We start from the raw sequence: 15,099 nt of genomic DNA on the forward strand, positions 1-15,099 counted from the left end.
AGAGGTCAAAGGACGAGCAATAGTTCAAAGGCGAACCAATCAGCTCTAAGCGGTGGAACCGCAAGGCATTGTGGGGGCAGCTGGCACCTTGGCGGAGTTTGGTGTCCCGTTTCACGCCAATCTAGGCCTTTACAGTAGCTCCGAGGACATTACAGGCCCCTTCCCAACCAATGGTCTGTCAATCATACTTTATCCCGCCCCGCTCGGAACACTTCAGAAGGTAAACGGGCCTGAAACTACTAAGTTATTAACAACAACAACAACAACAAAAAGAGGTCGCATCTGCGTGCGTACCCCTCCCGCCCTACCTATACATTCGATTGGTTTAGATTTATGTCAATCACACCCTACTTGGAGAGTCGAGCGGGATTCGACTGAGCACTTGGCGTACAGTTCGATTGGCCGAGACCATCCAGATCTGCGGTCTCCGGAGCTGGATGACGTCTTCTGTTTTCCTCCAATGGAAGAGCCGGCGTTGAGCCTTATTCGCCCCGTGATTGGTTCAACTCTTGTTTTTCTTTAATCCCGCCTTCCCAGTCTCCAATGAGGTAAAAGATGCGAGGTAACGCTTCCTTTTCTGCCATTGGGGGAGCCCCCTGTCACTCCAGCCACGAATCCCGCCTGCATTTGCTTCCCATAGGAGAGACCAGCAGGCCGCCTCTTTCTCTTCCCGTCTATTGGCAGCTTTCTTCTGCCACTCGCCTCAATCCCTCGCGGGATTGGTGGCTGGCGAGGGCGGGTCAACTGGGCGGCCCGCCCCTCGCTCTCCCAGCGTGCAGTGCGGGCGTGTGTGTGTGGAGAGACCGAGAGCTCGGCCTTGTTCCCGCGTTGCGCCCTCGTTGCCGCCGCTGCCTCCGCCTCTCCCGCCGCCATGTCGGACTATAGTGCGGGCGGGCCGCCGCCGCCCTCTGCTGGGCCGCCGGGCGCGGGCGGAGGAGCCGGAGCTGCCGGGCCGCCGAGTCAGGCAGGTGGAGGAGGCGCTGGTGGGGCCGGGCAGGCTGGGGGAGCGGCGGGTCCCGGGCCCGGCGGGATCCGGAAAGACGCCTTCGCCGACGCCGTACAGCGCGCCCGGCAGGTGAGGGGCAAGGCGGGGGCCGAGTAGGCGGCGGGGCGCAGGCGCGGTTTCCTCCCTCGGGCCTCGTGGCGGGGCGGGCGACGGCGGGGCGCCTCTGGGCTTCTCTTGAGGGAGGCAAAGCGGAGCGGGATTCCCTGCAAGCAGAAAGCCAGCGGCTCAGGATGGCCCCTCTGCAGGGGCGCCCTTGCCTATTTGCGCCAAAGATCTTGCTTTAGAAAGAAACCCGAGGTACGTGGAGGCCATGCCCGCCTTAAAATACCTCCGGGGAACCTTTCCAAGCAGGTCTTTCACCCTAGATTTCAAGTGATGCCAGCAAGGCCTCCTTTTTAGCCAGACAGCTTGAGAAAAAGTGTAATGGAGATGTGGTCTCCCTTATCTCTTGATTTGCACCTTTTCTCCTTGCAGGCAACTTACAGTGAAATCTTCAGCAGAGTTACTGCTGTTTGAGCCCATTGATTTCAATTCAATGAAATCCTAAACGGAGTGACTCCAGTCTAAGCCCATTGATTTCAATTTAGTGAAGTTCTAAGTAGACTTACTGCATTCTGAGCCCGTTGATTTCAAATCAGTGAAATCCCTAGCAGAGGGACTCTGGTCTAAGCCCATTGATTTCAATGAGCTTAGACTGGAGACACTCTGTTTAGGATTTCACTGTTAGTTGTTCACTGTTAAAAAACAAACAAACCCAACCTACAATTTGTCATAATGGAGTTGTTTTGCAGCGTGGGCTGCTCTCAAGAGATACTTTCAGGAAGGTAGCTTCATCTTTGCCCTACAGTAGGAGAGCAAGAATCGGGTCCAGTCCTACCGTAAAGATCGACTATGAGCTTTCCAGGGTCAAAGGTCCCAAGGAGCTCATATGCTGGAAACCTAGGTGAGTTTTGACTTGGGAATTTTGACTCTCAAAAGCTCATGCCCTGGAAATCTAGTTGGTTTTGAAGGTGCTACTACCCCGGAATCTTGTGTAGAGCAGTTCTTGGATCTTGTCCGCAGATACAGCATGAAGAGATGCTAGGCTCCAGAAGCAGTAGAACAAATTTCACTCAGTCAGATATGTAGGAGCCTGATTTTTTAAAAAGTACTTCCTCATGCGAAATACCTAATGTGCTATCAGTCTAGGAAACAGGTGTCGTTCATTCTCTGTTGGACTCATTAAGAGGTCTTTTATACAAAGAGCATCTAAAATGTTATTCCTCCCGCCATCCCATCTCAAGTGTACAGTCTGTGCTGTTGCTTCAAGAGGGCTTTTTACTGAGATAGCAGGTTGTACTGTAAGGAAGCGGTTGAAAGAGATGTATAAAATAGGGGCTGTAGATTTCTGAGTACTGTCTGTTATAAGTATAGACCAACTGGATAGTTTGTATTTTGTTTAATATGCTAGTTTTTGAATTGCTTATGTTCTTTTTAGCATTTTTTCAACTCTATTAGATTCCTTCTAGTTTTAAAGCTTTGCAAATTTGCATTTATATGCCTAATTACATTGTTTGTTGAAATGTCTATGACATTTACTGTACTGACTTACAATGTGTAATCTGCCTTGAGTCTCAGAGGAAAAGGCAGACTATAAATAATGTGCATATATACATAAAATTACGCTGCTTTAGGACTAGTCTTTACATTCATAGACTGAGGGGGTGGAAGTCTTCACAATGTCAGACTGCAGATGATGGCGGGGTCATACTTTTGAATACAGACCCCCATTTATGTATTAAAAATCCATAAATGTAAGAAATGTAGGCTGTGAGTATAAAATAGCACAGCAGAATCACTGCTGTGGCACCATCTTCTGTCTAAAATGGTGCACACCTGAGTGCTGTGTTCCTGAAGATCTAGTTTTCTACATGTATGGAGTCTTTGAAAGATTACATTCAAAAACCCGATCCCACTACCTGAAGTCTATCAGGTGGAATAAAATTATCACCTTGGTCTGTTCAGAACGACTCATCTGAGATCATGACTCGAACATCGTCTTTCGTGCGCAGCAGAATGAGATGGTAGAGTCCTGTCAATGGGTGATCAGGGTTTGTATCGTACCACTCCATTTAGCTAAGATTGAAGCCTTCTATCAGAAGGAGAACCTTTTACAGGAGGAAGAACCTCTTCCATTGGAGTGAAACTCCTTTCAGACTTTCCTGAGGTGAGTGGTAAGGATGAAAGCCCTTATTCCTCTATGCAAAAGAAAATGTGCAACAAAAAAAAATAGATCTAGCACAGCTTAAGTATGCTTAACAGGATGCTCTTTAAAATGCACATAGTTCTTTAAAATGTTTTCTTTCTTATCATACTTTCAGCCACAACATAAAGATCCTTGTGCTGTGGTGGTAGCTGCTATCAAATCAACGTTGTAAAACATTTTTAACATCTAATCAAATCTCCAGAGACCAGTCAGAAGCCTTACTGTGCAAAAGACCCGGCCCCACCCACTTTCTAAAAACACCTAGAGGGCACCATGGTAACGACGCTACATTGGGGACCTATATTTTAGGGTGTCATGCAGACTTAGTATTGGGATACAGGGTGCAGTTGGTATCTAGCAGTCATAGCCTTGTGATACAAGGTGGTAAGAACAATTACAGCCTTCATTGTGAATATGCAGACCAGTAGTCCATATGTGTCCCTTAAAAGACTGATGACAAATGAAAAGCCACAACTGTTCTTACTTTAATATTATTTGAAATTAATTTGATAGATTAAGAGTTGCTCTGTTGGCTCAATTCGGGTATTTTCATAGTAAATAGAAGTTCCGAAGAGGTGTTTTGGACCAAAGGAAAAAAAAATAGAAATACCTGTTATTAGAGTTAACTAAAATGACACAAAATAGTGTGCAGACTTTTGAGTCCTCAGCTGCTTGGCAGACTGGATATCTTGGGGGCGGGGGGAGTGGTATTAATTTGCTTCTTCCTGGGATGCGTGATAGAGACTGCCTTGCACCCAGCACTTCCTAAATTTGCATTACTCTTCAAGAGGAACAGACTTATGGGCACACAGTCAGGGCCTGGAACACCTCCCCTCCCCTTCATGTTTTGTGGGTTAACATCCAGCCTGATTAAAAGTTCTTAAGACTGTGAAAACTTACAATGTTTTGAGACTTTTTGTTGGTATTAGAGTGTGTTATCTGAATTGTTTGGGGGCTTGTAGAGACTTTTTTCCTTACATAGGAGGACATTAAAAATACTATTTCCACCTGCAGTCTGAAATGGTACAGTCCATTCTCCCGCATACTCCATTGTGCTGCATGTGTTGATCCAGTGTCATATCTTACAAAGTGAATCTAATGCTGTGTAAAGTAAAAGAAGAGGTGCAAGGGTGGTTGGGGTTTGCTTTGAGGCAGGCAGATGGAGACGGGGGCTAGAAAGTTTATTACTTGAGCCCTGAACAGCTTGATTTAACCTGGGCTCACCCTTGAAACTCCTGATGAAGTGTTAAAAATGAGCAACCCTTGAGTTTTTTGCCAGGAACCCAAGTTCATTTCTGCTTAGAAGCCAAGGTTGGCAACTCAGAAGGCAGACAAAGGTCTGGCGCTTCTTTTATTCAGATATTAAGTCCTGGAAATAGATGATAGGGGGGAGGGTGGGATAATCCTCTGTGGAATAGTGGGGATGCAGAAGGGATTTTCTTGTAGTTAGATCTCTTTTTTTTCAATATTTTATTTTAAATTTCCAAATTCAATAAACAAAGTTAACAAACAACTGCAAATGAACAATCATATTCGTATATATAGATACACACTTGTCATTTCTATTGATTCTATACATAGTTTTATACTAAAAGAAAGAAGAGACATGGTGAATGATAAACCACCTTGCTAATTCAAAGAAAACTAAAGCTTTATAAACTTAGTAGCCATTTCTTCAGTCTTGTGCAACAAAGAATAAATGTTTAGGGGGTTGTTGATTAGTAATAGTTATAAATTGTAGTTAGATCTCTTGATAGCCTTCAAGGTGCTGAGGGAAGCATGCATAGGCGGTCTCCTTGGGATAGGTTAACTTCAGTGATTGGCCTGAAGCTGTGAAGAGAGTCATATAACTGAACGGAAGGTGGAACCTGGTTCGCTGCTCTCTTCCACTGGGACATTGAGCTGTAAACAGAACCATGAGAGAGAGAGATCAAAGTTCACTTGTTTGGGAGTAGTCGTGCTCTTTGGGGTTTTCAACCATCTAGCAAAGCTAAGGTTCTTGTACATGTACAGTACTTGATGGGCTTATTCTTGCTAATTGATTTCCTGGGGCAAGGGGAGGGAGGTCCTTCCAGAAGTATTTTCAAGGGTCCAAAAAGTTCTTCATTCTTGGGAGGAGGATAAGCACCTGAGGAAGGACCATGTAAATAGAAAGGGTTGGATTCGGTGGAGGATTTTGGTGGGTGCAAGGACCCCCCCCCCCACACACACACACACACCAGCAGTCTAAAATACCTTCTACAAATATTACTTCTTGAGAAGAGGGGGTCCCCGAGAGCAAAATGGGGGTGCATTTCAGACAGCTTCAAGAAGTCTGGAACCTCCACTGTTAAGCTCTTGCACCTGTGGAAGTAACTGCTTTGGATAATCAATCATTTAGGGCCCAGGTGAGGATAGCAATGGTTTTGTATTCCTTTTTGAGACTTGATTATTCGTCACCGAATAAGTTGTGATAGTTATAAAACTTTGTGTTCCTGGAAAGGTGTCACAATATTGACACTCTTTGAGTATTTTGATCACAGTATCTGCTTGATTTGCCCACTGTTTGGAACTCGATGCAATTTTTACACTATTGACCATTGTTTGGAAATGTGATCTTTATGTAGTACTAGTTTTAGCCACCAAATCAGTTGACATTAGGTGCAGTACACCTGAGTTTGTATGGGTATCTTTATTCCATGCTTTTGCTTTGTTTTAAGAGCAGTGAGTCAGTCTTGAGCAAAGAGAATTCTCAGTCTTTCTAAATACAACATAACTTATGTACTTCACAAAGCAATCCTATGCAGAGTTGCCCTAGTCGAAGCCCATTGAAATCAATGGATTGGACTGATAATTTCTCTGTAGCTAAAACTTGTTATAGTAAGGAGAGAGGGCTTGCGAATGTGTCCTTGGCAGGCTGAGAAAATAAATATCTCAATCTTAAACATTGTTATATCAAATTGAGTTCTGTTGAATTCAGTGCAACTTTTCTATATGAGGGTGCTTCAGTTTTGTGACAAACATGGCATTGCTAAGAAGCCCGTCCTTCATAGGCATGGCAAAATGGTTTGGGTTCCTGGGTGTTTTCACATAGCTTAAATAGGTAGTAAAAATATGTGTAACGGTTCAGGTGGAAGTCTGCTGTCCGAGGGGCATTGAGGTTTTCTGAGGAATTTTAGTGGCTTCTCAGAGACATGAGCCCAGATTTCATACGCTGACAGAGCGACTGAGCCGTTTTCACCCAAAGAACCAGTCTCCTGGGTGACTTTAGAGTAAACTCTTCATGAAAAAAAATGTTCTTGATACCTGATTAAATCTGTCCCCAAACTGTGCAGACATGTAAAAAGAAGCAGAAAGTTAGAGACTTGCTGCCCTAAGCAGTGCTTGCCTCTGTTTATCTACTAATAGGAATACTTCTTTTCCTCTAATACTGCCCCACTGTCTCCTTATTCCCTCAGTTTTTACCACTATCTTTGTCTACACGCTGTTACCAGGTTTGGTATTTCTTGTTTGATCTAGTTTGGTGTAGCGGTTAAAAGCAGCTGGACTAATCTGGAGAGCCTGGTTTGATTCCCCACTCCTCTGCTTGAAGCCTGCTGGGTGACTTTGGGTCAGTCACAGCTCTCTCAGAGCTCTCTCAGCCCCGCCCACCTCACAGGGTGATTGTTGTGAGGATAATAATAACACACTTTGTAAACCACTCTGAGTGGGTGTTAAGTTGTCCTGAAGGGTGGTACATAAATCAAATGTTGTTATTGTTCTGTTCTTAATAAGTAGCGAAATCAAAGCAATGATATTTCCTTAGTTTATAGAAATCTAAATGGTTTGCTGATGTTTTATGTTGTTCTAAAATGGAATTTTATAAGTCTTCTTTCTTGGAGGGAGAGGAGGCCTCAAAGTTACTCTTTATGCTCTGAATGCTCTTGGTTTCTTCAACCAGTTTTCTCTACTGCAGAGTTTCCTAATTAGGTATTTGATACCAGTTTTTTGTATTCTAGCCCCAAAGTTAGCTTTAGAGTCCTCCACCTCGGGTAGTCTCCCAAATGGGGTCAGGGCCTGCCTTCATGTTCTGTCACACATCTGGTTCAGTTCTACAGTAACTGGTGCCTGTAAAATAAACATCAAGCATCACTTGCAAGACTGTTAGAATTAATTTTGTTTGCTGTAACTAAAACAAAAATTAATGCAATTTTAAAAAATTAAGGCAGCATTTACTTACAAGCATCCCAATAAATGGTGCTTATTGTGTTGCTGCTAAAATACCGTCCTCTCTTTGGTGGAAATGGCTTGCTGCTGAATACCTTTCTAGTTCCCCCTGGTTGTTTGCTGTCCAGTGCCATTCCTTTCTCTACTGCTGGATAATTCTTTTCCGTCCACTGCTCAGATTTGTAAACTTGGTATTAACTTTTATTCTTCTTTTTCTCTTAAGCACATTCGCTCAGTTGCTAATTTAGTTTTTTGCGTTGTCATTTTATGTCTACCCCTTTTCCTCATGTTGTTGAAGTCCTTATTTGACTGTTAGAACACGGTCTTCCTGCGTCATCTCAGGCATTTTTTAAAAAAGAAAATACATTTTATTCTAATTAATTTTTACAAATTGATATGTGTAATATTTCTAGAATTGAAGTTTGTAGATTATCATTACATCTCTTAAAAATAGTGGGGGAAATAATAAGGTCTTTTATATGTATTTCAAACAACACATTCCCTTGGGCCCCATACAGAGTCCAAAACTCTTCAGACACACGCTTCAGCTTCCTTGTAACAATATTATACTGTTAAGATCTGTTGCATGATCTACCGGTGAAGTTAGTTCATGCTTCCGCTTTGAGATCACCTGTATCTTGCCTGTCCTAAACCAATTATATATCAATTCTCTTTGTATTGAATGCCCAGACTTTCTGAGAAGGCTGGTAATATTACTGCCAGTTCCATTGGTGCTTCTGCAGCTGTAATATTTAATAACTTTCCTCATTCTTGGGCCAGTAAGTCTTCATTTTTGTGCAAGTTGTGGTGAGATATTGTATCTGTATCTTAACACCCCCGTCAGTTTGCTTACTCTAAATTATACCTGAGCCTCCAAAATGTCAAACACCAATGGGATTTTAATGTTTAGAATAAATACAGTCTGTTAACATTAGGTCAGGAGATATTTCATAATGAAAAAACCACCTGAATAAAGAAATAGAGCAAAATAAATATTTAGTCATTGAATAAAGCTTGGAATAAAGCTTGGAAAGTCATTGAATAGCTTGGAACAAAGTTTTATATTCTCATCTGCTCTAACACAGTTTCAATATTTTCGTGGTTTTTTGTACTTGGCACATCCATTCAGGAGTGCAGTTCCAAAATTACTAACGTGACCACGATGTTTTGTACCACATGAAGTTTCTGAATCCTTTTAAAAGTAGTACAAGTTTTCCAATTGTAATAGCCAGGAATATATTTTGGTTGAAAGTTCTTATGCTGTCATGATATGCAGTAAATATTTTTCAAAGCCACTCAGGCTGATTCCTCATTAGGTCCGTTCATTCATTTGTAGACTATTTTTCCTGCTGGCAGTCAAGGTGGACTACACAATTAAAAGCAATGCAGTAAGAACAATATAGTACATACAACAAAGAAGGCTGGGTTACAAATTTATTCTTTTATTCTCCTGAATTGTATTGGTACCATTCTGTTCTGTTGTGTTTTCCCAAACTTCATACCCTGATCTCCAGCTCAATTCCATTAATAGGGAGATTCGTGGACAACATGCCACAAGGCAGGGGAAGCCCTAAGAGGGGAATTGGGTGAAATCACCCATCTCCTTATGGGTGAGGAAAGGATCCAACCCATTAAAATCATGATGTTCTCAATAGCACAAGGTAATCCTTTAATGTTAGTGTTACTTAATTTGATTATCACAAACTCACTGTATAAGGAGAAAAGAATTGGTAGTGGAAAATACTACTACTTCAGCATCAGTCTTCTAGATGACATTCTTATTCACTCCAATCCTAGGTGAATAGCATTGTACTGGCCTGCAGGTTCCCAGTACCAGGGCCTGGGAGGTGGGCCAAGGCAGTGTCGGTCAATCCAAGGGCAGGGTTCCAGTAATCAGGCTAGGAAGGGTCAGTCAGTCTGTGGTCAGGCTTTCAGGAATCAGACAAGGCAGAGTGAGTGGCTTTACGCTTTGTGAGTGGATCGTACACTTTGCATCCACTCCTAGCAGCCTCTCTTGTCTGGTTTAATAGCCCCAGGCCTATAGGCCTTGCATGCAGCCAGCTGCTTGGGAAGGATCCTGCAGCTGCTCCTTGTCATCATCAGTGAGCAGCTGGCCCCGGTCCAAGAGGCATGCACTTTGCCGTCTCATCTGTAGTTGAGTCTTCAGCCTCCGTCTCTGGTGCTCTTAAGGGTGGAGGTGATGCTGGAGGACTGGGGCCGGCTGAGTTTCACCTGCCGGATCAGGGCTGGACGATGTTGGCAGCTCTGCCCTGCCTGTTGGTTGTGACTGCTGAATGGCTGGCATCTTCTGCTGATGAGCTGCTACCTTGAGGCCGGCTGCACAGGATTCCTCTTCTCTTGAGGAGTCCTTACTATCGCTGAGCCCTGGCTTACTCATGACAATTGTCTATAAATCAAATGAATTCTTTTATTAACATTTCTACAAATTTAAATTCCTTCAGAATTCCAAAAACAAAAGCCCCCACTCCACCTTATCAGATGCTTTCTCTACATTAAACAAAACAGTTGATTGTATATATTTCCTTGTCTTAGCTGAATTACCTTTCTTCCTTGTCTTTGACATAATATAAAACCAGTCTTAATAAACACCGTTTATTCTTGCCCTAAAGCTGTTAACTCTGCCAAAATGGATCAATAGTTTGAAGCCTTGTCTAAGGATAAGTGATAGTTCTAGGTCTTAGCAATCTTGCTGCCTTGGCAATCAGATGACCCCCCCCCCTTCAAGTATTTGATTCTTCAAGTGAACCTTCATTACTAAAGATTGAGGTTCTACCAAAAAGTAATAAAGGTTTGTAAAGCTCTAGTTTGATTTCTCTTAAATGCAAGAATCAGTATAGTACCACCCTAGGTTGTATCTGGAGAATAAACCTCAGAGGCTGGGAACGGGGGATCCCCCACCTCCACTGGGGGACCTGGCAGCTCTACTACAGAGACATTTCAGTTTTGAGAACTACAAAGCCAAGCAAATTTGTGATAGTCTAGACGGAAAAATTACCCAAAATAATCTTACAGAAACCTCTGGGACAGCAAGATACTAGGGCCCTAATGACTGAATTAATTACTATATAATTAAAAATTAATCCTTTTTTCACAATGAAAAACCTTTGAGCTATAATGTTTCTTAAATAGAAAACTATCTTTAGATAGATTTTTTTTCTCAAAAAACATTTTATCCATAAAAATCTGATTTAATTTTTTTTAAAAACGATGTTTTTAATCCACCCTGCATAGAGTGCATTGTAATAATCTAATATAGATGTTACCATGCACCATAGTGGCAAGATCTTTCCCACCCAAGAAGGGCCGCAGCTGGCTCACCAGCTCAGCAGAACTCTGAAGATGGAAGTTTTAGGATGCAACAAGACCTTTCTGTTTAAGAACAACTATCTTAAATATGGTCTAAAACAAGACCTAGAAACAAGCTTGGAAAAGGTTGTCTTTCCAAATGCTGCCTTCTGACATTGGTATTTAGAGGTTTATTGCTGCTGTTGTGGAGCTTTGTTCCCTTTCCTCATCCAGGCAAGTAGCTGTGTCTTCCATGAATCTGCTCAATGCCTTTTAAAGCCGTCTATGCCTGTCGCCATCACTCCATCCTCTGGCAGCAAATTCCACATTTCAATCTACTTCATTGGATGCCCTCAAGTTCTAGTATTTTGGGAGAGGTAGAATAAAATCATCCTGGTCTGTAAGAAAGATTGCAAACATACCCAGTACGTGAAAGTACTGAGAGTACCTTAGCACAGGTATCTTATGTTTTCCCACCTGAGATGCAGGGGGAAGATGTAATGTGGTGCATAATTTGGACAGAAACACTCTCCTGTTGTCACAATAGCACGACTACCAGCATATTTAGATTTCAGGTCATTTATAATGTTGAGAAAACAATTCATAGAATCATAGAGTTGGAAGGGGCCATACAGACCATCTAGTCCAACCCCCTGCCCAGTGCAGGATCAGCCTAAAGCATCCCTGACAAATATTCATCTAGCCTCTTCTTGAAAACTGCCAGTGAGAGGGAGCTCACCACCTCCCTAGGCAGCTGATTCCATTTTTGAACTACTCTGACTATGAAAAGTTCTTCCTAATATCCAGCTGGTACCTTTGTGCAAGTAATTTAAGCCCATTGTTTCGGGTCCTACCCTCTGCTGCCAACTGGAACAGCTCCCTGCCCTCCTCCAAATGACAGCCTTTCAAATACTTAAAGAGAGCAATCATGTCCCCCCTCAATCTCCTATTCTCCAAACTAAACATTCCCAAGGCCCCTCAGCCTTTCCTCGTAGGGCTCAGTCTCCAGACCCCTGATCATCCTCATCGCTCTCCTCTGCACCCTCTCGATTTTGTCCACATCCTTTTTGAAGTGAGGCCTCCAGAACTACACACAATACTCCAGGTGCGGCCTGACCAAGGCAGTATCGAGAGGGGCTATGACCTCCTGCGATTTTGACACTATGGCCCCTTTGATACAACCCAGGATTGAATTGGCCTTTTTTGCCACCGCATCACTGGTCATACTTAGTTTACAGTCCACTCTTACCCCAAGATCTCTTTCACATATACTACTGCCCAGAAGTATATCCTTAAATTCTTAAATAATGTTATTGTTAAACACTAAACTCATTACAGCATATTAATTGATACCACAATTATTTATGTTTAAACAATAAACATTCTTGCAAATACGTTGTGTGTCTAGAATATACACAGGAATTGTTATTATCTTATACTATTGTGATTATCTTATATAAAAATTTTCATAATACACATTTTGAGTAAAACCTTGCCTTAAAAAATTTAACTCATTGCAAAAGTGGGTAGGGAATCACAGCCCCCTCTCCCATATTCCCCCAAATTTCCCAACTTTTCCATTGGGAAAATTGAACAGAGTGCTCAGTCTTCTTCATGCTGTTTATTTGGAATTAGTAAAACCTTTTCTTAAAATGCATTTCACTCACAAAGAGAAGATATAAGAATATTTTCAGTGCTTTCCCAAATTTCCCTGTTTTTAAATTGAGGAAAAATGGGGGGAGGGGATATATTTTTTTAAACCACCTTTTCCCCCTGAGTATTTTGGGGGGGGGGTGTCCCCCAGGCCATCATAGCTCTAGATTTAAATTTCTGAGGCTTCTGTGCTTAAAAGTTATTTTCGTTGTCACTGATTTCAAAGGCTTTCCCTCTATATTAAATGTGGCATTCATTGTCATTGCAGATAGCGGCTAAAATTGGCGGGGACTCGGCCACAACAGTGAACAACTCTACCCCTGACTTTGGATTTGGTGGTCAGAAGAGACAGTTGGAGGATGGAGGTACTGTGGGGGGGGGGGGTGGCAGCTCGTAAGAGCCATTGTCTTTGATAGGGTGGGATAAATGGTGTTGTTAAATACTTTTCCTGCTGCTAAAGTGGATTAAGAGTGCAAAGAGCAATCTTGTATGTGACATGTGAGGGACTTGGTGAAGATAATGCAGCAGTCGAATGAGCCCCCCGTCTCTCAAGTACGCCTCCGTTGTTTTTGTTGGGGTTTACTTGGCAATCACACTTAACTCAATTGGAGACTTCCAGGAATGGGGCTGACGGTGGTTGCCTGGAAGTATTTCCCAGCTCGATCCTGTGCAGAGTTAGTCCAGTGGACTTATACTGGAGTAACTCTGCAGAGGATTGCACGATTTATGTGAATGTACCATAACTATTTATTATATTTTTAACCCGCCCTCCCCACGAGCGGGCTGTAGGAACTGCTGTTCCTACAGGTTGTTGAGCTTCCAGAATGGACCTTATCTGCCCCTTCATCCTTGGAGGTTGATGCTGAGCCCTGGAGGGGATGAGAGGGGCTGCCTTTGTATTGTTGAGAAGCCTCTGGATGCATTTCTTTGTTCTTGCTTTGACAGACCAGCCGGAAAGCAAGAAACTGGCTGCTCAGCCAGAACGTAAGTTCAATTTTCCTTTCAAAGGTCCGGAGAAAGTTTTGTGTAACCTGCATGCCAGTTCTAGTAATACTCAGTTCATATTACTGTTGAGAAGAGAGAGAATATGTATACCAGATTGGGAGAGGGGAGACTATAGGAAATTGTGCATCAAGCTTTAAACAGGCTTGTGGGAGGACTAGGGGCAGACTTGATAACCTGTCTTTTGGAATGTGAATTCATAACCAAACCATTGCTTTGCTTTCCAGCTTTGCCACCACCCCCTCAGCTTGGACCGATCCATCCTCCCCCCAGGTAAACTAGCTTTGTGCTGTTTTTCTCTCTCCCCACATGCGCTCAAGCTGAAAGGGTCAAATCCGTGCTGAAAGGTTTCAGTTGTGAGGTCAGCTTGCAGTGCCACCCGGCCCCAAAAAAGGTTTAGGTGAGGGTCTGCATCCAGATTGGTGAGACGTGCCGTTGGAAGGCCGGTCACTCCTGGCACTCGTGTGCCTTGTTCGGTTGCGAAAGGTTGTGCTGCTTTTTGCCATTCCTGAGGTCCTTCCAGTTCTTTGTTGCTTCTGGTTTCATAGCTTGAGTTTCTGAAACCTTGTGTCTGAAGAGCCTTGTGTGCGAATGCTGCTATGGCGGCCTCTGGGCCGCTCAGTTGGCCATGTTTCTGGCCAGGGTGCGCTAGTGCATTTTGCACTGGTGTGTGTGGTGATTTCCTCGGCGCTGCGCTTGATTGCCGTCTTCCTGTCTGCCCATCCCGGAGGAGAAAACACTCTTGGATTTTTTTTTTGTTTCTTGATGGATGCTGGTGAACACCAGATCCATTTCTGTAACCTTCCCACTCCTTACTTTAAGCTGCTGACCGTTTCCCTTGCAGGTCTACAGTGACGGAAGAGTACAGAGTACCTGATGGCATGGTGGGACTCAGTGAGTATTAGACAGGGAGGGGAGCAACCTAATGTGGCCCTAGCTGGAAGGTTCTTCCTTTCCCTTTACTAACCCCAGTGCCTTGTTGGCTTTGCAGAGTCTGTGGGCTGAGCTTCCTGCAGGGAAGGCTCAGGCAGGCTGACTTGTTTGTGCCCCTTTTTGTGCCTTTTTCCTGAGAGGTGGCAAGCATTTGAGTTTTCTCCGAGCGCTCAGAGCTCTGCAGCGGTACGTGGTGCCAGAGATGTGGGGTTCGGGGTGTTCTGCTCCATGAAGTGCTTGGGCAAGGTTGCCATTTGTTTATGTGGTAGGGGGCTGCTGGCTATGGACAGCTTGAAGCTGGTGCCATAGGAGCCCTTCCCATACTTAGCAGGAGGTTTGGGATTTGGATGGTTGATATACTCTGGATGATTCCCAGGCTCAGGCTAGGAGTGCTGCAGGAACTCGAGTGCCTTTTCAGGTTTGCTTGTGGATTTGGCTGTGGAGTCTTCAACTTTCTGTGAGTCATCCTGGCTAAGGTAGGCAATCCTGGGTAGGCCTTTGCCAGTAGGCATAGTTGCTGCAAAACAGGAGAGAATTGGTTCCCGGAAGGCATCTTGTTTACATGCCCTGGTTTTAAATTGGCTTGGCATTCAAGCTCTGGAGGCTAATGGAAGAAGTTGGCTGAAACTTGGGTGCCAAGTGTCTGGTGACCTCTTGGTTCTTGTAGGCTACCTTGCCTCTATGGCCCTGGAGTATTCTGTTACCTGTCACTGAATATTTGAACTGTGCATGTAAGAGGAGCATTTCTGTTTCTCTCTCTTCCTGCCAT

The 15,099-nt window shown here is 43.7% G+C and overlaps 1 protein-coding gene across 2 annotated transcripts in view; it reads left to right on the forward strand.

The window, feature by feature from the left end:
• The first annotated feature begins 759 nt into the window (after positions 1-759).
• The window catches only part of KHSRP (KH-type splicing regulatory protein), a 30,440-nt gene continuing 16,100 nt past the window's right edge, over positions 760-15,099 (forward strand). For both annotated transcript variants that reach the window (XM_055003339.1, XM_055003340.1), the window contains exons 1-5: positions 760-1,075; positions 12,664-12,760; positions 13,341-13,379; positions 13,625-13,670; positions 14,242-14,291. In XM_055003339.1, the coding sequence (XP_054859314.1) occupies positions 872-1,075; positions 12,664-12,760; positions 13,341-13,379; positions 13,625-13,670; positions 14,242-14,291 (436 nt within the window). In that variant the 5' untranslated portion in view covers positions 760-871. The remainder of the gene's footprint in view (positions 1,076-12,663; positions 12,761-13,340; positions 13,380-13,624; positions 13,671-14,241; positions 14,292-15,099) is intronic.

This window comes from Eublepharis macularius, chromosome 19, assembly GCF_028583425.1.
Source record: "Eublepharis macularius isolate TG4126 chromosome 19, MPM_Emac_v1.0, whole genome shotgun sequence".
NCBI lineage: Eukaryota > Metazoa > Chordata > Lepidosauria > Squamata > Eublepharidae > Eublepharis > Eublepharis macularius.